This window comes from Cololabis saira, chromosome 8, assembly GCF_033807715.1.
Source record: "Cololabis saira isolate AMF1-May2022 chromosome 8, fColSai1.1, whole genome shotgun sequence".
In the NCBI taxonomy this organism is placed as follows: Eukaryota; Metazoa; Chordata; class Actinopteri; order Beloniformes; family Belonidae; genus Cololabis; species Cololabis saira.
In genome coordinates this window covers 35,857,210-35,880,341 of record NC_084594.1, presented here as the reverse complement: position 1 = coordinate 35,880,341, position 23,132 = coordinate 35,857,210, and the positions used below count along the sequence as shown (strand labels likewise).

General features: G+C 44.3%; 1 protein-coding gene across 12 annotated transcripts in view; it reads left to right on the top strand.

The window, feature by feature from the left end:
* Window positions 1–23,132, top strand: part of LOC133448914 (inositol 1,4,5-trisphosphate receptor type 1-like) — a 116,812-nt gene that overhangs the window by 41,170 nt on the left and 52,510 nt on the right. For 2 of the 12 annotated variants that reach the window (XM_061727894.1, XM_061727893.1), the window contains exons 24-46: window positions 67–260; window positions 337–469; window positions 550–604; window positions 700–865; window positions 2,125–2,292; window positions 2,405–2,476; window positions 2,560–2,697; window positions 2,790–2,915; window positions 3,001–3,201; window positions 3,948–4,199; window positions 8,299–8,424; window positions 8,595–8,723; window positions 8,839–8,856; window positions 9,336–9,362; window positions 10,596–10,716; window positions 10,813–10,997; window positions 13,033–13,181; window positions 13,544–13,655; window positions 14,993–15,028; window positions 18,349–18,384; window positions 20,016–20,063; window positions 21,663–21,792; window positions 22,929–23,113. In XM_061727894.1, coding sequence (XP_061583878.1) covers window positions 67–260; window positions 337–469; window positions 550–604; window positions 700–865; window positions 2,125–2,292; window positions 2,405–2,476; window positions 2,560–2,697; window positions 2,790–2,915; window positions 3,001–3,201; window positions 3,948–4,199; window positions 8,299–8,424; window positions 8,595–8,723; window positions 8,839–8,856; window positions 9,336–9,362; window positions 10,596–10,716; window positions 10,813–10,997; window positions 13,033–13,181; window positions 13,544–13,655; window positions 14,993–15,028; window positions 18,349–18,384; window positions 20,016–20,063; window positions 21,663–21,792; window positions 22,929–23,113 — 2,807 coding nt within the window. The remainder of the gene's footprint in view (window positions 1–66; window positions 261–336; window positions 470–549; window positions 605–699; window positions 866–2,124; window positions 2,293–2,404; window positions 2,477–2,559; window positions 2,698–2,789; window positions 2,916–3,000; window positions 3,202–3,947; window positions 4,200–8,298; window positions 8,425–8,594; window positions 8,724–8,838; window positions 8,857–9,335; window positions 9,363–10,595; window positions 10,717–10,812; window positions 10,998–13,032; window positions 13,182–13,543; window positions 13,656–14,992; window positions 15,029–18,348; window positions 18,385–20,015; window positions 20,064–21,662; window positions 21,793–22,928; window positions 23,114–23,132) is intronic. The other 10 variants (XM_061727903.1, XM_061727899.1, XM_061727904.1 and 7 more) reach the window with 8 other exon arrangements.

The following is a 23,132-nucleotide window of genomic DNA, read 5'->3' as shown; positions in this document are numbered from 1 at the left end:
AATAAAAGGCACGAAAAGTCATAATTTCATTCAAAGATGTGACTTCTGCCTTTGTGAACGCTGCAGCGGGGAGTAACGTGATGAAGTCCATCCATGGAGTCGGGGAGCTGATGACGCAGGTGGTTCTGCGAGGAGGCGGTTTGCTGCCTGCAGCGCAGGTCCATCAGCCCGAGGGAGATGTGGTCAAGACGCAGGCTGAACCGGAGAGAGAAGACATCATGGTCATGGACACGAAGCTCAAGGTCATCGAGATTCTTCAGGTAAAGACACAGCGACCGTATCGGCTCTCAAATCCAAGCTCGGCCCGTGTTGTGACTTTTCCATCCTTTCCTACAGTTCATTTTGAACGTACGGCTAGACTACAGGATATCCTGCCTGCTGTGTATTTTCAAACGGGAGTTTGATGAGAACAACCCACAAGGAGACAACACGTCCAGTCAGAACGGAAGCATCACAGGTCAAATGCCAGGTACGAGGCCGCACGCCTCATCCTTTAACTCTAGCTGTTTGCTGTCATACCTTCTTTGAGCTGTGTTCAATCTACTTTAGGTAATTTTAACTTTGAGAACATTGAGGAACAGGCTGAGGGGATCTTTGGAGGAAGGTAGTTTGGAGATTTCTTTTATATTTACAAAGTTTTGGTCAAGTGGCTCACCGGCTCATCCTGAAGTTTGATTTTGCTCCTCTTCTCCGACACAGTGAGGAGAACACGCCGCTAGACCTGGATGACCACGGCGGCCGCACGTTCCTAAGGGTCCTGCTGCACCTCACCATGCATGACTACCCCCCCCTCGTCTCTGGAGCGCTTCACCTCCTCTTCAGACACTTCAGCCAGAGACAGGAAGTCCTCATGGCTTTCAAACAGGTAAGACGTACCTCATGTAACAAGGACCTTTGTTACCTTCCTGAAATGGTTCCCATAATCATCCATTACTGCCGTACTATCTGCACCTAAGTCTGAGCTTACAAAGTTACAAACAGCTCAAAATAGGGCAGCTAGACTTAACTGTTCTTATAGATCTAGTGTTGCCCGAATGCATTCTTGTCTCAGTTGGCTGAAGGTGAATCATAGGTTATCTACCAGTTTATTATTATTTATTTGAAACATTATTCATAGCAGGCATCCCACTGCCTTCTCAAATCAGATTAGTTATAGTGCAGATGTTCATCATTACAGTACCAGAGCTTCAACTCAGCGTCAACTTACATTACCAAGACCAAGAACTAATTCAATGAAAAACACTGTTGTATATAGAGCCATTTCATCATGGAACACTCTTCCTTTAAATATTAGGAGCATTCCAAACAAGAAATCATTCAAAAAACATGTTAAGTCATTTTTTTAGATTGGAGAGTTAATAGTGTTATGTTATCATTTTGGGAACTGTGATTTATTCTTTTCTTTTTCTTCTTTTCTTCTCTTTTTAATTGCAATGGGATCTGTGTATGTTTTGTAACTGGAATTGTATGTTATTGTGTATTGTTGTTTATATTGTACTTTTTAAATAGGACCCCACGAAGACTAGCCTGGCATTTGTGCGTCGGCTAATGGGGATCCTTAATAAACATAAACATAAACATAAACTATTCCTGAGATACTGCCTCAAGTGGAGGAGTTTAAGGATCTTGGGTCTCGTTTGCGAGTGGGGGAAGAATAAAGCGGGAGATGGATGGGCGGATCGCCATGGCATTCAGGGAGGAGCTGAGCGTAAGGCGGAGCTCTCGCTTTACCAGTCGCTCTACGTTCCTACTTACCTACTAGGCTCTTCTTTAGACTCAGGATGAGGAGCTCGGTCCTCCGGGAGGATGAGGTGGCTCAGGCATCTGGTGTGGATGCCTCCTGGATGGTTTGGAGGTGAGGTTTTTGTCCTACTGGGAGGAGATCCCGGGGGAAGACCCAGGGCAGGGAAGAGGGACTATGTCTCTCGGCTGGCCGAAGATGCCATGGGATTCCCCCCATGACCTGGATAAAGTGGCTGCGGGGAGGGAAGTCTGGGCTTCCCTGCCCAGGCTACTGCCCCTGCGACCAGACCTTGGATGAGCAGAGGAAGATGGATGGATGGATGGACATACCTGAGATTACGTTTAAATTGATAATAAATCTCCTTATTTGGCTAATTTCAGGTCCAGCTGCTCGTCACCAGTCAAGACGTTGAAAACTACAAGCAGATCAAGTCAGATCTGGACCAGCTGCGCTCAATTGTGGAGAAATCGGAGCTGTGGGTTTACAAAAGGCAGGGGGAGGATGGGATGGACGGAGACGGACCTTCAGAGTCTGAAAGCAAAAAGAAGGTGAAAAATGTGCAACACATGTTTTGACTTCAACCATTTGCAAGTCAAAATTATAAACGAGTCCTCATTAATTAGTGCATCGCCATGGTGACAACTCCATATTATTTCAAAGGGAGATTCTTCCGGCTCAGACAAGAAGAAAACTGAGAGCACCAGCAGTTACAACTACAGAGTTGTGAAAGAGGTAACCTTGTTTGCGTTGGATTCTTTACTTTCCCATTTATGATTTCTGTGGTGATCTTAACCCCGACTGTCTCATGTGTGAAGGTCCTGGTGCGCCTCAGTAAACTGTGCGTCCAGGAGGGAAGCTCGGGAAAGAAGAGTAAGAAGCAGCAGCAGCGGCTGCTGAGGAACATGGGAGCTCACAGCGTGGTGCTTGAACTCCTTCAGATCCCCTACGAGAAGGTGCCAGGCCATTTTTAGCAATAGCTTATTTCATATCTGCAGCTGCGTATTTAATTACGGCTGATAGTTAAAGTCTGCTTCATCTGCACCAGGGGGAAGACGTTCGAATGCAGGAGATCATGAAACAGGCTCATGAGTTTCTGCAGAACTTCTGTGCTGGGAACCAGCAGAACCAAATTCTTCTCCACAAGCACATCAACTTGTTTCTTAATCCAGGAGTGGGTATAACGGTGATCAGATCTCTGGGACTGAAATGGTAAACATTTCAAAATAACAGCTTATTCCGTGTCTTCCACCTCTCAGATCCTGGAGGCCGTCACCATGCAGCACATCTTCATGAATAACTTCCAGCTGTGCAGCGAGATCAACGAGCGTGTGGTTCAGCACTTTGTCCACTGCACCGAGACGCACGGTCGACATGTCCAGTATCTGAAGTTCCTGCAGACCATCGTTAAAGCTGAGAACAAGTTCATCAAGAAGTGTCAAGACACCGTCATGGCGGAGGTTTGTCCAGTCAGAACAGTTTCGATCGTAATTTAGTGTAAACCGAGATTTGTAGCGACTGGCGCTCTGCTGGTTCTGCCGGCTCGGACTCTGCCTTTTTTTTTTTTAATATATAGAACTTTATTTATAAGATTTTTCAACATTTTTAAAGAACAACAACCCTACATATATCCCACCCTCCCCAGTTCCCACATACAAAGAAGATAATAGCAGTGAAACATAATATGTAAAAAAAGGAAGAAAAAAAATAATAAAATAAAATAAAAAATTAAAAAAAAATAAAAATTAAAAAAAGTAAAACAAAGTACACAAATAAAATAACATTAGTAATAATAACAACAATAATGATGCTAAAATAAATAAATAGATCAATAACAGATGGACGGTAAAGGGTTATTTAGTCCAAACATTTGTTAGTAGTACAATTGAGGGTTTCCACAAATCCGAGTAACACTGTAAACATGACAAAAATAATACTAAGCTACATCCTCGAAAGACAGCGTAAGGACGAATTCTAAGAAAGGGGACCAGGCCTTTATACATTTTTGTCGAGATTTGAATCTGTTGTATCTGAGCTTTTCTAAAGGTATAAAAGATATCACATCTTTGACCCATTCCGTGAATGTTGGGGGTTTGTCAGATTTCCATTTGCGGAGGATAAGTCTCCGGGCTATGAGAGAAGAAAATGCAATAAAATTGGCTTGAGGAGATGTAACTGGTGCTGACTCTGCCTTTTTATTCCTCAGCTGGTAAACTCTGGCGAAGATGTCCTGGTCTTCTACAACGACCGAGCCTCCTTCCAGACCTTAATCCAGATGATGCGCTCGGAGCGGGACCGCATGGATGAGAACAGCCACCTGATGTACCACATCCACCTGGTCGAGCTGCTGGCTGTGTGCACGGAGGGCAAGAACGTCTACACGGAGATCAAGTGCAACTCTCTGTTACCCCTGGATGACATTGTGCGAGTCGTCACCCACGAGGACTGTATCCCCGAGGTAAATGTTTGTTGTTTTTTTCCCCAGTTACTAAAAATAAAGTGTATTTACTTACCTCCCATGTGTTGTGAGTCTGTCAGCAAACTTGACCCGTGGGGGTTGTTTATCTGCTCTGCTGTCATGTGAGGCCAGGGTTCATATTAACCTCAGTGCAAATGTTGAAACAGCCCTGGAGGGATGTCGGGCCTGCATACGTGGGTGGTGCAGTGGGTCAGGGGTCACCAGCGTTTCTGCTGATATGGGATGGATTACTGACAATACTCTAGCGACTATTTTCTACCTTCCATATCAGACACGCTTTATCAGTTATTTTTAAATTTCTGTGTCTGCATTCATGCAATTATTATAGTAGTAGTAGTATTACATTAGTAGTAGTAGTAGTAGTAGTAGTATAAGTAGTTTTGGTTGCAGATATAAAACACGGCACTTATCTTTCCCAACTCACCATTGCATTATTGCAACTTACCAGTACCAGTATCTCTGAATCAGTGGCAACCAACAGCTTGCTCTCCTACTGATGGCCCACTGAGGGTGATGGGAGGTAGAGACATGTTCCAGCAGGTAACACAAGAACCATGAGAGTGAGCCAAAACTCTCAGCTGATATGTTGAAAATGTCCGTAACTCGGTCTCCACGGTTCCAGTCAGGACAGATGTGGCGGTGCATATTGTGCTGTGTTCAGTGGCCCCATCGTACAATATGCTGCATTCAGTGTCATTATGTGGTGTTGTGTGGTTTTTATTGATTTATTTATTGCCAGACTAGTAGGAGTTGTTGCTTTAGCCCCACGTTTTCCCACGTATTGATCCCACGCTTTTTTCTTTCCATAGAAACAGCTGTGGACAAGCATATGTGCATAACTCTGACTCAGTGTCTTGTGTGTGTCTGGTGCAGTGAACCTGATCAAGCTACATTTTGTAGTTTCATCACTGTGTTGTGCAAATTATTTGCAATTCTGTCCATTATGTTTTTGCAACCTCAACATTATTTTTTGCACAATCGACTCCAGAACAATCGCCAGAACAGACCCAGTATCTTTGAGCCCCTGGCTCTGCTGCTGCTGCCCCGATAGATGACTGAACAGAAAACCCTCCACCCCAGACTTCTGTACGATACGCAGGATCTTACTGAAGGACTTAAGTACAACTTTCTCGGTCACGTAGTCTCAGTGTTGCATCTTTGATCGGTTTTCCTCACGAGCACCCAGATATCTGTATTCTCCCACCTCTTTTCAAAGGATACAAATAGTTTTTGCCCTATTGCCAGTCCCTTTTTAAAATCCAGTCGTCACAGTTGTGGTCAGCCAGTTTCTGCACTCGGCCCCCCGTCCACCGCTGACACACCCACAGCAGCAGTCATCCCAGTATTCCTGAATATGACAGGACTGTGAAAACTTGTTGAAAACAAATGTTGAAGCAGGTTGTTCTTACAAAAGCTCATGATGCGTCTCCTCCTGTCCTTGTAGGCATTGTTTTCAATACGGACTTGGGCTGCATCACAAAGTCTGCTGTTTTTTCCACCGTTATTATGCATCCGTTTGATATTTCGGTGATGGCGACGCAGTACAGTGACTTAAAGAGTGAGAGACAGATGTGTTGTGAACCAGGAGAGTGAAACATGAAGCTAATCTGTACAGCTATACCACTGTTTCCAAAGGGATTCAAGTTCACCCATCCCTAAGACACAGCAGCAACTGCATTCACACAGAGACGCGGGCTCTGCCGTGGATCGGAACGTTTGATACCAGGTGCAACCATGATAAGATGTGCCAAATGAAGACGTGCTGGTGTTGACACACCTGTGTTCTCAAGTCACAGGTGTTGAGAGTGAAGAGAGTAGCTGAGCAGCAGCTGAGCAGCGTCTCAAACACCCCACGGGGGTCTGACTGCCCGGTCAGTCCGAGTCCATGACTGAGGTTGTGATTCTAGAGGAAGCTTGTATAATGTTAAACAAGGAGGCAGCAAGTAGACGACGGCATCATTACCTCCGTCTCCATGACAATGAGGAAACTACAGCGGCTCCTGAAAGGTGCTCGTTTGCTTACTTGGGTGAGCCAGTTTTCCAGGATGTTCTCAGAAGGGGATGATGGGAACTGCTCCGATCTTTCTTTTCAGTACCAGAAAAGTTTCTTGCAGCAGTGAAACCTTCCTCTGTTTCAGGCTAAGCATCGATACACACTCCATTAAAACTCACACAGGATCAGTAAACATTCACGTGTGGGAGCAAAGCGTGGCTTCTACCCTGCACATCTCATTATTTTTTCTCCACAATATGTTTATTGTCGTTTTTTAATTTTTTTTCAAACTTACAACATTACGAATACATTACACAGACACATACATACATTTAACTTGCACCATTCTCAATAAAAACATAAATATATTGGATTAACCAATTGGGAGGACAAATACATTTTTGGAATAAATAAAAATGATATTATCCACAATATTTACAAGTTGTTTTCAGGTAAATCTTGCACTTTCATCTGTCATAATGTTCATATATGGTTCCCAGAGTTTGACAAAGTCTTTCGTCTTCCCATAGCAATGTACGTTAGTGTTTCCAGTCCAATAGTCGCAATGTAGGAGTATCTATACTTTTCCAACATAATGCAATAGCTCTCCTGGCCTGAAGAAGTCCAAATAAAAGGGCAGGGGCCTCATTTAAAATGGACTGCGTAGGATTCATACTAAAAGTGCACGTACGCTCAAAAGCCGAAAATGCCGGGCGCAAAAAAAAATCCGGATCAATAAAACCATGTGCACGCAGAGTTGCACGCAACGTTCCTTTATGAATCACAGACCTGCTGCAAGGTTGCGCAGCTGAATATCCCGCCATCTACACGCCCATAAATACATATGGATGAGCCTACTGAGCATGCGCAGTGGCTTCCTGCAGCCTAGGCGTAAGAGAGGGTGTCAGCCACCGTGAGACTGACTTTCACGGAGACCTAGATGTTGTAGATGATGTGGAGGACAGAAAAAACACATTATTTGGTGGTCACAGTAAAAGTTAGAATATGTATATAAATAGTATACAATAAAATAAAGCGAGTGAGTGGCAGCACGCCGTTGCTGCGCTAAACGCCGTGAGTTCCCCGGCGCAACAGGGGGACACACGTCCCCCCGTCTTTTCAAAATCATGTTTTTTTCCCCTTACTTTTTACAGTTTAAAAACTAACGGTAGGCTCAGCCTTAAATTGCAAATTATCAAGACACTGTATGAAAGCGATACGAAAACGGCCCCGCAGCCCCGCTTCACCCCCCCGCTCCCTCTCCTCCTCTCCCGTCTCCCCTCAGAGCTGCTCAGGGCGGGTTTATGGTTCTGCGTTCCTTTAACGCAGAGCCTACGGCGTAGGTGCGCGTCGCCGCGTACCGTACGCCGTAGGCTCTGCGTCGTTTAACGCCGGACCCTAATTTAGGCACCATACACCCGCACCTAAAGGTTTCACGCGCGCGTAAAACTCATATATATGAAAAAAAAATCTGAGTCCCTTTAGGGGCTCCGTGGGGCTCCCTAAACGCAGCCCCTCATTTGTTCTGTCCTAAAGCGGGTGAAGAAGAGGCTGCAGCAGCAGCAACAGAGTCCTGACTGACTGAGCTTCACACACAGAGGACACGATCAGCGCTATTTTATTTTATTTTTATTATTTTATTATTTTAAGTCTGATATATGTTGTGATATGTGATGACATTATTAAGAGTATTACATGAATCTGGCTTCATTTCACCCCCTCACAGCCTGCGTCGCCAGTTCCCCGTGTCTTAAGTAAATTCTTACGGGAGGGTCCGAGTTGCCGTAAAGATAAGCAGATTTTTCGGTTAGTTTTTTCTTTTTAGATCCGAGGATTTGCGTAGAAGGCGGCTTCCGCAACTTTCAGGCGCTTTTTCTGCGCAAGCAAGCTTTATAAATGAGGCCCCAGGGCTGTATATTGCTTGGATGTTTGTATTCCAAACACACACAGTTTGGCATTCAGGGGGACTTTAGCATTAAACATCTCTTACAAACAATTTACAACATCCTTCCAGAAGTTTTGGATCTTCACCCATTCCCATAAGCACATCTCATTATTAACCTTTCCTTTTCTCCGTTTACACAGGTGAAGATTGCCTATATTAACTTCCTGAACCACTGTTATGTGGACACAGAGGTTGAGATGAAGGAGATTTACACATCCAATCATATGTGGAAGCTGTTTGAGAACTTTCTGGTGGACATCTGCAGGGTAAGCATGAGCCCGCTCGTTTCCACGATCAGTCGCTGGAAAATACTGTTGAACTTTATATGATGCAAGATTTAATTCAATTTAATTTTGCTTAAATTCAAGAAGGCATCCAATGATTTCAGAAAGTGCGAGCCAGCAGCCAGGCTAATGTCTCTGCCGTTCTCGTTTAGGTGTGCAACAGCACCAGCGACAGGAAGCACGCGGACACCATTCTGGAGCGTTACGTAACGGAGACGGTCATGAGCATCGTCACATGCTTCTTCAGCTCGCCTTTCTCCGACCAGAGCACGAGTCTGCAGGTGTGGCGGCGCCGGCCTTTGACACATTTCCTCCAGTAATTCTGTTTTAAGAGAGCCGCCCACCTTGTATACATTCATGTTGTAGAATATGACTGACATTCCTCCCTCCACACAGATGGCCCGTCATATGTATGTGAGTAATGGTAACTTCCCCCGACTTTAGGGTGTGTTCCTTATGAAGTGGTTCTGAAAGTTGAGAGAATCACTGACTGTGGGTTTTTTGTTCACATTTTCATTGCTTAGTCAGCACATAGATGTAGCTCTTCCCAGATGTGAGTGCTGCCCAGGGTTTACTGGGACGTGGGGCAGAGCATCTCCTGATGCGAGGAGGCGTCTCGGCTCTGAGCGAGCTGCGTCCGGCCGGCCACAACGCTCCCAATAAATCGTGATCATAGATTTCCAGATTCTTTCAGCAGAAAGTGTGCGGTTGTGCATTCACGCCCACTCGATACCTCCTGGTTTCGTGCAGCTGTTTCCTTTAGCTTCTCCCTGTAGAAGTGATCCATGTGGCCTCATCGATCTGTGTGTGCATTTTTGGAAGGATTTTGAGCTGAGGCTTACAGTACCAGTTGATGATGACAGAGCAACTCTTTCCTTTTTCTCCTGTAACAGGCAGCCATTCTTGGAAAGATAACTGAGGTATTTATTGTGCTGTAGGGCTGTCTACAGGTAGAGAAGTTGTTTCTATGTCCAGCGCTGGTTTGATGTGGTAAACTGAGAGTGCGAGTAATCATAAATAGCTGACCTGTGAGGGCTGAAGTTGTTGACCCTTCCTTTATGCTGTCCAAGTGTCGTAAATCCAACTTTGGTGAGAAGTGCAGTAGTCGCTGTTAGGGCTGGGCGATATGGACCAAAAGTCATATCTCGATATTTTCTAGCTGAATGGCGATACTCAATATATATCGATATTTTTTCTGTGCCATAATTGGGGTTTCCCCCAAAGCATTATAGCATAGCATCTCTGTTAGCTTCATTTTTTTCTGAGGCAAACCCTTAAAAAAACAGTCAGTTTTAATACAAACCCTCGTGCCAAATGTCACACAGGTTCCTTTATTAACAGAGGTCTGCACAATATCAAAATGTATAAAACAAATGAAATAAATATAAACTGCCTGCATATATAGAATAAAAATGCTTTTGAATAAAATAAAACAAGTATCCCTTTCCTGCATAACAATTAAATTAAAATACACTGTGCAATTAATACAATGTAGACAGTAACAGGCAGACTTTTCCACTGAGGTTGACAGTTGTGCAAATAACAAAACATTTGTGCAAATCTCAAATAAAACATTCAAGGCAATTTGTCACAAAATAAGCTATATCAAAATCATAAAAAAAATTAAAAAAAATTCTCGATATAAACGATATTGTCTCGTACCATATCACGTTCGAAAATAATGACTTGGATTTATATAGCGCCCTTCAAGGCACCCAGAGCACTTTACAGAGATCATTATTCATACACATTCTCTCCAGTGGTGGTAAGCTACGTTTTGTAGCCACAGCTGCCCTGGGGCAGACTGACAGAAGCGTGGCTGCCATACGGGCCAAACGGCCCCTCCGACCACTGCCAACATTCATACACATTCAAACACATTCACACGGGGCAAGGTGGGTAAGGTATCTTGCCCAAGGACACTATGACAGCAAACTGGGACAGAGCGGGATTCGAACCGCCGACCGATCATTGGACGACCCAATTGGCCACCTGAGCTACTGCCGCCCCAAAAAATATATCGATATATCCTAAAATCTCGATATATCGCCCAGCCCTAGTCGCTGTGCTGATAATCGACCTGCAGTTCCCTCAGACAGTATTTATTTTCTCAGATGTTTCATCTGTATAATTGAGTTTTCCCTGTCTTCCAGACTCGCCAGCCTGTGTTTGTGCAGCTGCTGCAGGGGGTTTTCAGGGTGTACCACTGCAGCTGGCTCAACCCCGTGCAGAAGGCCGCGGTGGAGGCCTGTATTAAAGTGCTCTCAGACGTGGGTAAGCAGCTGAACCCTCTCAGCCGTTTCCCTGGACCTGTTCAACGACGGGCATGTTCTTATCACAAACAGCTCACCTGTTTGCTGTCCTTCACAGCCAAGAGCAGAGCAATCGCCATCCCCGTGGACCTGGACAGTCAGGTGAACAACCTGTTTGTGAAGTCCAACAACGTTGTACAGAAGAGCATCCTCAACTGGAGGCTGTCTGCAAAGACCTCGACCAGACGAGACTCCTGCCTGTCGACCTCCAAAGACTACAGGAACATCATCGAGAGGCTTCAGGTGTATAATCTCCCTCATCAGTTTAACACTGTTTTTATTTTTAACCCATCTGTGCATCAATGACTGCATTTACATGCAGTCAATAAACCTTTTAAAACCCAAATATTGGCAATAACCTGAATTTGCACGGCCATGTATACACCAATAACCCCTTGCTCATATTCCGGTTTTTAAAAACCCGAATATGACCCCTGGGTTACTCCTTCTAAAACCTGAATATTCGGTCATGTAAACGCCAAACGGAATATCCCGATCAAACGGAACATGAATTTGTTTTCTGCGCATGCTCTGTTCACAAGGAATCCTGGTCTTTTAAGTCCAGGAAGTTCTTATAAATACGGCGAAACGCAAGACCACCCCACACTTTTGGAGTGAGGAGGAGACTAATCACTTCATAAATTTAATGAAGGATATGAACATTTTGGCATTTGTAGACGGTAGAAAGTACCGGGATAGACAGATTTAAAAGAAGGTGAGCGAAAGTTGCGCGAAGCAGCATTTGTTTTAAATTTGGATACAGGAAGAAGAAGCGGAAATGAAGCTTATTGCGTCATCACATTCTCCGCGCGTCGCTGGTTTGATCCAGATATCTCAAATGATTAATTACCATGTAAACAGGGATAACCCTGTTTGCTCACGCATGTAAACGGAATATTCCGAATGTTTCAGTTACCGGAATATTAGCAATAACCCGAATTTTGACTGCATGTAAACGTAGTCAATGATCTAACCAGACGTCTCCTGTGACCACGATGACCTGGAACAGAGAGTTAGAAATGCACTATACGGATCTAGCTGTGTCCATCGAACCTAGATGTCGAAGTGTTTTTAATGAGTCAAAAATAAAGAAATACTTGAGCTGTGATGGATTCTCTGACACGTGTGTCTCACGGGTGTCAAAACATGGCACTTTAGAACAATGGTGATGGCAGAAGCCAGTTTTTGTTAGTCCGGCGGAGCAGCTGACGTAAAGAAGATGGTAACACCCGACATCGTTTAGTTTCTGGCATGTTCAGGGAGCTGCTGGTGGAATGATTCACCACATCTTATTCCTGTGGTTTATCTCAGATGTTTCTCATCAGGAGGAGCGCAGGAGCTGACGGTTCCGGCTCCTCCTTGGGCTTTTTGTTTCCCATTTAATTAATCTGACTGGCTTAAAAAAAAGTTTGCATGGATGTATAATGTTGTATATGACACCTGCACGAGCCACGTCAGCAGCTGTGAGGCAACAAAACCCCCAACAAGAACTTTGTAATGTCATCCTAAACTATAAAAACGTGGTATTCAACTACAGCTATAGTATCACTTCAACTGGTGAAAATATTTGAGGTATCTCTCTTGTTTTATTAGAATTTTATACATTTCAAAGACTGCTTTTCTGTACTTACTTTTAAATTGACTGACACTTTGACTAAGTTTAATTTCATCTTCTAAGCTGTTCCACAGAATAACCTCCAACAGAAACACACATGCTTTTAAGAGTTGATCTTACACTTTGTTGTTGTAATTTAAGTTTTCCTCTTAAGTCATACCTTTTACAACCTTCCCTGTCATGAAATCATTTTTGAATTACACTTGGAACAAGATAGTTTTTCGCTTTATACATGATTAGTGCAGTTTTTCAATTTTACCAAGTCAAAACATTTTAATGCAGAGGCCTTAAGAAAAAGTAGATTAGTGTGATCATTGAACCTGACATTGAAAACTGTTCGTATGGCTCTTTTTTGTAATATGTATAGAGGCAACAGGTTGGTTTTATACGCATTACCCCAGACTTCCACACAGTAATTCAAATATGTCAAAACAAAAGAATAATATAAAATAAGTAGAGAGTGTTGGTTAAGTATGAACCTAGATCACCTCATAACACCCACATTCTTATTTGATCAGCATTAATGGATTCTGTTTGTGCATTGCATTTCACATTTTAAAAAGTTACATTATTGATGCGGGTCAAGCCGTCAAATGTTTTACTGAAATAAATCCTGCACAAGTGTCTGATGGGCTCTGTCCTCTGGCTTTGTTGTCCCTGCAGGACATCGTCTCCGCGCTGGAGGACCGCCTGAGGCCGCTGGTCCAGGCCGAGCTCTCGGTTCTGGTGGACGTCCTGCATCGTCCAGAGCTGCTCTTCCCCGAAAACACAGAAGCTCGCAAGAAATGTGAAAGTGGCGGATTCATATCGAAGTGAGCCTCGACTTCTGAAACCACCGACACATGCTCTAAAACACATTTTAGTTTAGTTGTTTTATTCTGGGACAACCGGTGGTGCAGACGGGAGCGTGTGGACCACTAACCTCCCAACGTCCTCCTGCTGCCACAGCCGCGCGTTGGTCCCAAAACAGCGTTCACATTAGCAGTGAATCGCTGTTTTGGCCCAGAAGGGAAGTAAGTCGGTTGAAGGGGGTTTCCTGAGAATATTTCAGGTATTGATGTGTAATCAGTTGTGGTCGGTCGTCTGAAATGTCGCCTCCGTCATCTTTTAAGTTACACGTTTTTATTGCTTTTCTTTCTGTTCTCCTCAGCTGTTTTGTTTTTCTCTCAACCAGACTAATCAAACACACCAAGCAGTTACTGGAGGAGAACGAGGAGCGTCTGTGCATCAAAGTGTTGCAGACTCTGCGAGAGATGATGACAAAGGACCGGGGCTACGGGGAGAAGGTATTCCAGTCCTTGTCTGATTGTGACTCTGGCCCAGAATATCCCACAAAGGAGATAAAAAAACAAGTTTGAACACTTTTCTGACATTCAAGGAGGCGGATTTCTCCTGCGCCAAACTTACCGGAAGATCAAAAAGCGATAAAATGAAAGTGGAGCCTGTTCAACACATGTGTGTGTCGCTGCAGCCGGGGGGGTTTGAGGAGGCCGGCTGTTGTTGTGTCGTTGGCGGGTGAAGGGAAAAAAGGTTCCCTCATTGCTTTTCTCCCCCAAATCCTGAACAAACGGCACATCTAACATGCATGCTCTCGTTCCCTCACTTACCTCATGTAACACGCCTTCTACTAACGCGCCGACATGTTTCCTTACTAGTCTCTAGTAAGAATATCGATCTGGCTGTTGATTGGTTTGGCTGCTTTCTAACTGCATCTCGTCTCCCGACTCAGACTGAGTCCTTCTATACAAACAGTAGTAATCTTGGTGACGGATCCCCGGAGCAGGTTTTAGAGCCTCGTGGCTTCGTCAGCGTTTTATAGACGCCACCTCATTCACGTTTCTTGGTACATGGATACGTGCAGACTTTTGCTGCTGATTTAAGCACAAAGCAACCTAATCCCAGCAAGTGTGGCCACGAGGTCCCGATTTAAGTACCGTATTTTCCGCACTATAAGGCGCACCGCATTATAAGGCGCACTAAATATATGGTAAAATACGGTACTATAGTGGCTGGGGTTGAATTACGTATCTACCTGATGGAGCTGCGCTACAGGAAATGCTACAAAATCCTACAGCAAATGCAAAAAAAAAAAACAAAAAGAAAAGTACCCTATGTCAAACTTTATTAACAAAATACAAACCAGCTTTGCTCCGTCTCGTCAAAGTCGTCATTATGTGAGTCAGCGTCGCTGCTGTTGTCTTGAACGTCTGTGACGATTCCTGACGTTTTTAGCACCGTTACCTTGGCGACACCAACTACATTACCCACAATCCCCCTGACTACAGTAACAGAAATTACCGTAATGATCATATATAAGGCGCACTGCCGGTTTTTGAGAAAATTAAAGGCTTTTAGGTGCGCCTTATAGTGCGGAAAATACGGTATTTGCAAAGCTAACCGTTAACAGTTCATTAATTAACGTTAGATATCGTTCATGTTTCAGAGACTGAGAACAGTGAAGCATGATCATGTCTTGTATTTACGCTTCTTTTCCTCTGCTTTTATAAATGTACTAACTTGACATTCTGCCTGAGTGCATGTTTGTGTAAAGAAGCTCACGCAGCGAGCCCTAGATCACTAACAAGCTCTACTAACTCTGCCTCCTATACTCTTTCTCTTGCAGCTGATTGCCTTTGATGATGAGATGGATGTGGCGGAGGTTGATCATTTTACTTACTACTGTGACTTGTTTCCCGCTGACAGCATAGACGTACTTGTGTTTCAAGTAGCCTCTTAGCAGCGCAGCAACATCTGTGACGTGCGTCAGCAGCTTAGCTCATCCGCCGCCCCGCCTGCACACCTACACTAGAGATGCTCCTCCTCCTCCTCATGTCCACGCGTCGTAGCGCTGCTAACATTTCTAACTCGCGTGACTCCATCAGTCTGTCTGGCTTCTAAGTGTTTGTGTGGTTGTTGGCTGTGTCTCAGTGTGAGAGTCGCCTAGATTTTACATTCAGGCCAATGCAGGAGTTGACCACCGGTTCCACTATTATAACACTATTTATTCCTCCTTTTCGACAGATATGTCTTCTGTAGAGGTTTTAGGTGGAGGAGGGTTTTTTGGTTTGTCTTTTAAGCATAAGAAGACATCTGATAATTGATCCTATGAATAAAATTGACCTTTTGGTAATGATAATACAAGACAGATGTTATTATTCTGCAGCTTCTTCTTAGAACCCAGTATTGATGGGCTGTCAGGAAAAGGGAAAATAAGAGAAAAACACTGACGTCAAAACAGGCGGGTTGTGCAATAGACACTTTAGTTGGAAGTGTGGTGAGTACGAGGGCTTCGCAGGGATGTTGAGGAAATGGAGCAATTGTCTGAAAGGGTCTTTCCAGAGTTTGCCGGAAGCAGCGGGGTTGAGTTTCTCCATTATGTCTCCCTATAGTTTTCTTCTCCTTCCCTCTCGTCCCTCCCTCCTCGTCCTCGGCGTCTACATGCGCTCTGCTCTGGTAGCATGATGGAAATCCCCTGCTTCCACAAAAACAGGCCTGTTCACACAGAGCAGCTCTTTGTTTCATTGGCTCTGACCGTCTGAAATATCTGCAGAATGCCTGTACTGCCTAACCCCTCTGCCTAACCGACATCTGCTCGGCTCCCGGATGCATGTTAGCAGCAGCATCAGCAGTTGTGGTCAACCCGGTGAGGTTCTGAGCAGCTCTTTGAACCTGAACACCCACCCACCACCCCCACCACCCAGGTTAGGGGTGTCGGTTTCCCTCCCGTCAGAGAGGCCCACCTCGCTGCTTGTTAGTGCATGCCCAGTCTGCAGGCTGGATTTGGCACGGCCGGCCAGGGCGATGACGGAGCGGGATAAAGCAGAAGGACTTTTCACCCAGTAGCCTTTCAGTCTTCCAGTAATAGAAGCGTGATAACGCCCGAGCCGAGAAAAACGACCAGACCTGACCAGTTGGCTGAGTCGGTTGTATGTGTTTCCGTCGCACTCGTGGTTTTTGTTTTGTTGTTCAGAAGCGATGAGTGGGAGTTGACATTTCTTCCTCGGATGCAGTGAGGAATGCTGAGTGTTGCCACACTCGAGCACCTCGTAAAAGAAGTGAGGGTTACATAAGGGAGTAGTTGCTCGGAAGAAAAAGTCTGCTCGTCTGCGGGCCTTTTCTTTTCTTTCTTTAGAAAACAAAAGAGGCTCTGGCTTAGCCTGCTTTGTCAGCCACACGTTAAGCTCTTCGGCACTTATCGCCGTCATCGGAGCCAAAACAAAGTGCATCAGATACGGCGCTCTTGTCTTCATTTACCCACTTGTCACTTGGGGGGAATTCTTGACATTCTTCACTGCAGTGTCTGTACTCTTTCAACAGGGGGAGCTGCAGACTTTTCTCCAGTAAACCTCTGTCCCAGTATCACCCAGCCGTCAGACAGACCTAATGGCCACGGACGCACCCCCCCCCCCCCCCCCCCTCTCCCGTCACCCGCTCTGGTTCATAAACCTGAGCTAATAGGCAGCAACTTCTGCAAACATTTTCTGCAGGTGATTGGTTTCAATGGTTACCTTGATTTCCGCGACCCAGGGCCGGGCTGGTTAGACACGGGGGAAATTCAGACTTCTTTGATGGTGACTTCCCAGCCAGATCAGTTGAACCAGAGCTCAGAGATGCGGTTTCATTATTAGCAGCCACAAAAGAGGCACCAGATTCTCATCCTCCACACTGCTGCTTCTAGTTTGGTGCTCTAAGTGACATTGTTTTATTTGTGATTTCTATGACACGTCAACGCTGATGATCCTTCGTGTCTAAAAGAAGTGCAGATGAGCTGATTACAACAGTAACGGAGCCGAGTGAGGTCCAGTCATGGGATGGTTGATGGTATCGTGTCAAACACTGGGTGTGTGTTTAAAGGAAGTTTTGTTTGGGGAATTTCCTTTTTAAGGAAAGTAAGAAAGAAATGTTACTCCCCCGCACTTGCTGCTCCCTGTGCATGAGATTTATACATGCATGCTATAAAATATATTTCCCAAGACATGATTAACGTCAGACTCGGGTCAGTTGGGGATTATAAAGCATCCGCGTCTTTCTCTGCACCTGACTTCACATCACGCTGCCATGGTCGTACCTTAGAAGGAGTGCAGAGTTGAAAGTTGAAAATGTTGGCTTGAAGAAGCTTGCTCTGTGTAAGATGGGAGTGTCGTCTCAAGGCTGACTCCATTCCCCGAAATATGGTGTTTTTGAAAGCGACACAACGTTTACGTAGAGTCGTAACGCTCCCTCGATGACGCCTGATGTGGTTCAACGAGGATGGAGGCCGAGACGGATGTTGCATTAGGGAGTTCTTGTGCTCCCAACGTAACGACACGTTAACATTCATGATTAAAGGCAAACCTTAGTTTTATCTCAGCATTTTATCAGGTTTCTTTTGTACTGAAAATTAGTTTTGGCTGAATCATTTCTGCTATTTTCACACATATTTATCATTGTTATCATTTAACAGGAAAGTTTTCATTCTGGAGCATCTTCTCGGTTCAGTGATCGGACACACTGGTACTCGCTGGTTCTCATCTGTCCTGATTGAGATCAATATACTTGTGGTGTCTTTGTTTTGTAGTCAGCACTTTGAAGCAGGAGGTTAACCACAAAACACTGAACACGTGCTGCAGAGCTGCCTCTTGATCTGAGGCTGTGATGAGCTGAAGGGATAGAAAACCTTTATTTTTTTTAATACACAGCTTCTGCTTTCTTGCTGCAACATGTTAGCGCTGCTTATCATCCGTGTTGCACCCGTCAAGCAAATGCCATGAACACATTTGAAAAGAGAAGGTCTGCTTTCCCTCCACCCCTGGCTCCAAGTCACATCCACCGATGGCTTCCAGTCGTGCACGTTAGTGAGTAGAGATCCAGGTAGAGAGGTGCATCACAAGCAGTAACTAGATGGTTTTCAAGTCAAGTATTACACTTTGGAGGCAGAGCAACACATGAAAGTCATGGCCTTCTAACCTAAACTAACCCCGTCCTTTTATCTCCAATCAGCTGGCACCTCCGCCCGAGCCCGAAGTCCCTGCCGAGGTGTGTTTAAGACCCATGTGGTCTGCCAGTGTGGGTCACTGCTGATCAGAGATCTGTTATCTGTACCGTCTTCATCCCACCATGTCCGTGCTCGGTGTTTAACATCGTCTAATCTGAATGGATAAGGGGAACCATCTTGACGTAGTTCGTTCCCCCTCCCCCACACCGACATCCAAACCGTGGTACCGCTGTGAAACTTGTACATCATCTGCCCCCGTTTGTGCAAAGTCTGTGAACTTTCAGCTCATCCATTATTCCGTCCCTGCCTTCGACTTCTGAGCTGAATCCAATGTCCTGCCCATCAGTGGGGCAGCCGTGCGGGGGGGTGGGGCTTGAAATCGTGCGTGAAGTGTGTGTTTGGTTGCTCTTTTTATCCCATCGTGTTTGGGGTGTGTTACATTTGAAGTGGACATTATGTGCATCCCCTCCACTTCTCTGCGGTTTGTGTCTACCCCCCCCCCCCTTCCGCCCCTTGTGTAAACACTTTTGGCCCTTCATTTTTTTTTTTTTTTTTTTTTTTTTTTTTTTTTTTACCCATTTTGACAACACGTAAGCTGAAAAGTCCCCTCGCCACAGAGTGCAAAGCTTGACCCACGCCGGACCTGGACTTGTGCCTCTTCCGGCCACTTTTTTATTTTTTTTTTATTTATTTATTTATTTAAAATGGGACAGTGCATATTAATGAACATTCACATGTAAATATGCCAGATTATAGCCTAAGGCTAATTTCCATCTGTAGTCCCCTGGCAGGTTGATGGTAACATGAACATAAACGAATCAGAAAAAACAAAGACAGAAACACATAATACCACAACACAACACGAAAATCAGTACAAGGAATAAGAAAAAACAAAGACAGAAACACATAATACCACAACACAACACGAAACTTAGTACAAAGAATAAAAACAGGAGACCAACGACCAGTGTGTAAACGAGTCTAAACAGTAGAGTACAGTTATAGTGGATATATGTTGTGTTTATATTTTAAAGTGCTTAGTGCGAGGAGATAAATTATATTGCACGGGAACCAAAATGGAGTATACATATTGCACAAAACCCGTCGTTAATATAAAGTGCATAATCAAATTGCACATTGCTCTACCGTATCTCCACTAATTGTATTTAATATATACATATGTATATATACACATATATATACACACATACGCATGTACAGTACGTACACACACACATATACACACATATATATACATACACCTACACACACATATCCATACCCATGTCTACATACCCCAGACAAGCCCAATCTGAATTATGCATGATTCACTACTTAATTATAAGTAGTGATGAAATTTGCTTTGCTTTTTTTTTTAATGCTTAGAAAATATTGCAAGTGTGAGATATTTTATACCCAGTATCAGTCTCCCCTTGCATGAGGTATTGCATGACTTTGACTCAACCTCTCCCCTGACACAACCACTTCCCTCTTAACTGCATGATCAGATTTGCACCCTGTTTCCTGCATGCGTGTTAAATGACTAATTTGCACTGTATTAACATCTTATTTTATTCTCTATTTGTTTTCCCGACTTTCCTTTTCAACCTTTTTTTTATTTATTTTTTTATTTTTATTTTTTTTGTTGCTTTCTGCTAACACCACCTTTCAGGAGCTTGATCCCAACCAACCACTGAAGCAAGTGGAGGATCAGAGAAGGGTAGGTAAAGGAGTGTGTTTGGCGCGCTCTGCCCCGGGCGGCCGTCTGGTCGCTGGTTGGCGACTAACAGCAGCACCGCTTCCACAGCATGGCGCCCCCGCCCACTTACATGGAGTGTAGCATGTTAGGAAGAGAGCGGCACCGGAGCTGCGGGGGTCCAGCTCCTGCGGTGCATTGAAGAGGGACCGCGTACTTGTTTCTGTGCTGCGGGGATTTACACCAAACCAGCAGAGGTTGATGGTAGGGATGGGCGGTATGGACTAAAAAATATATCACGATAATTTCTGGCATTTATCCTGATAACGATAAAATGACAGTAAAAAAAACACCAGTTCAACTCCACCTTTGTAACTATAAATCTATCACCACATTCAGTCTTTGGAGCCCCCAAAACACTGCTCTAAAAGAATACTAAATACTACTAAACTACACCAATTAAATTTAATTAATAAAAACCAATTAAATGAGTCCACCTGCAAAACTGTAATGACTCAGATCCACCATGTTTGTTACACAAACGCGTCATCAATGGGAATTTTTCTTTCTTTCTTTCTTTCTTTCTTTCTTTCTTTCTTTCTTTCTTTCTTTCTTTCTTTCTTTCTTTCTTTCTTTCTTTCTTTCTTTCTTTCTTTCTTTCTTTCTTTCTTTCTTTCTTTCTTTCTTTCTTTCTTTCTTTCTTTCTTTCTTTCTTTCTGGCTCATTTCTTTCTTTCTGGCTCATTTCTTTCTTTCTGGCTCATTTCTTTCTTTCTGGCTCATTTCTTTCTTTCTGGCTCATTTCTTTCTTTCTGGCTCATTTCTTTCTTTCTGGCTCATTTCTTTCTTTCTTGCTTCTTTCTTTCTTTCTTGCTTCTTTCTTTCTTTCTTTCTTTCTTTCTTTCTGGCTCATTTCTTTCTTTCTGGCTCATTTCTTTCTTTCTTGCTCATTTCTTTCTTTCTTGCTTCTTTCTTTCTTTCTTGCTTCTTTCTTTCTTGCTTCTTTCTTTCTTTCTTTCTTTCTTTCTTTCTTTCAGGCGCATATCTTTCCTTCCTTCCTTCCTTCACATACGTTGTGCGTGGATTTAACGCAGAACCATAAATCATCTTTACACAAAAACATCAACGGGAATTTATCATTTTTACCGCAGGATGACAAATTCTTACCGTGGGGAATTTTTTTGACGGTATATCGTGAAAAATATCGCCCATTCCTAGTTGATGGTGGATGTATCCAGATGTGATCCGAGAGGGAGGCTCACTTAGACTCTTTGTATTGGGTTTCTTTTTCTTTTTAAATGATTCTGCACATTTATTTTAACACATTTCCAGTGCAGTAGAACATATAAGCATCGCTGGGAGGATTAAAGGAGATTGTAGAAAGAAAAGGCATCATTAATATCCAGAGATGATTGTCACTTCAGAAGTTACTTTAGTACATTTATATCTGTTCTTTTCTTTCATGGCTTTGTGTTGCATTTTCTGTGTGATGATCTGACCAGTATTCTGCGAGTGTTATCTCATAGTCTCGTGCTGCTACACTGGTACGGCCCCTTTGGGATTCCAGCTGACCTTCTCCGGCAGCGTCCAGCCTCCACCTCCTAACTTCCATGTTCTCCAACAGGCCGAGGCGCTGCGACAGATTCTTGTCAACCGTTACTATGGAAATGTCAAATCTGGGCCGAGGAGAGAGAGCCTCACGGCGTTCAGCAATGGTCCTCTTGCTGCTGGGGGGCAGGGAAAAGCACCCACAGGTGGGTTTGAACAACGACAACAGCCTCCATACATCCCATAATGAGTTTCTGGCTACCAGGTATGTGGCTGTCAGAAATCGATGATTATCCATATTAATTAGATAAAATATCACAGCGTTCATCTTTTCCTCCTGTAGTTCACATGCTAGGAAAACTTAGATAAGAGGGGGAGGGGCCAGTATGCAGCCAATGTTGCTGCTAAAATATTATTTTAAATCATTGTGCACAGCTAAGAGTTTCCAGATTACTTTAACTCCCATGGTAGTGGAAGTGTTGGTTAGCTGCAGATTAGTTACGCGCAGACGTTTCCAGTGGGCAGCAGGAAGTGGGGCGTACAGCTGCAGTTAGTGTGTTTTTGTGCACGAGTGCATCAGATTTACAGTAAAACATTAACTGTTCACCAGATATCTGTTGACATGAGGCCTTAAAGCAGCATTTCCTTTCCTCCATCTTAAGATCTTTTATCAGCAGACTGTCGCGGACGAATGTATTAGCTCATCCTTAACTGGCGTTTTATCCTCATGACAGACCTTTGAAAGGCTTAAGAACGGAGGGGAAAGTAGAAGATGTCTTTTTACTCCTGACATTGCGCATGCCGCCTCTCTCCCTCTCATCACGCCGGCCGTGTTGTTGCCAGGCGACCAGCGCTCCAAGCTCCATCTAGAATGGGACGTGTTGTTGACTCAGTTGCTCGCCCAGTCAGAGACGGGTCTGACGGGCGCCGGTATGTCACCAGTCCTTTGCTGACAGGCTGCGGTAGTCGGTGGCAGCAGCAGGAATTAAAGTACTTCCCTGGATTAGACACACATGTCATGGTTTGTGCGTGGTGTCTGGGCGGCTCGTTGCATGTGTTACAATCTCCTTATCTTCCCTGGAGCGTGTCATTGTACTGTATGTTACCCTTCTTTGAACATCAACCCCTAGCTCTACTTCTACTGCTTCTGATTTCCATTCTCAATAAAACCATCCATCAAACCTTTTTAAGTGCAATAACACGGAAGTCATCCAACTCCACTTTTGATAACTTAGTCTGACTTTGAAACACAGGGCTCATTTTTCATCAGCTGAGCGCTCTGACGTCTGAATATGTGAGACTTGGTCATGGAGTATAACCAGTTTGTCTCCTGTGGTGGCAGTCGTCAGCTCTGGGGTCGGAGGTCGAGGGGAGCTCAGTTTGGCTGAAGTCCAATGCCACCTGGACAAAGAGGGAGCTTCTGATCTCGTCATTGATCTCATCATGAATGCCACGAGTGATCGGATCTTCCAGGAGAGCATATTGTTGGCCATCGCACTGCTGGAGGGTGGAAACACAGTCATACAGGTAAGGGGAGGTTCACTGA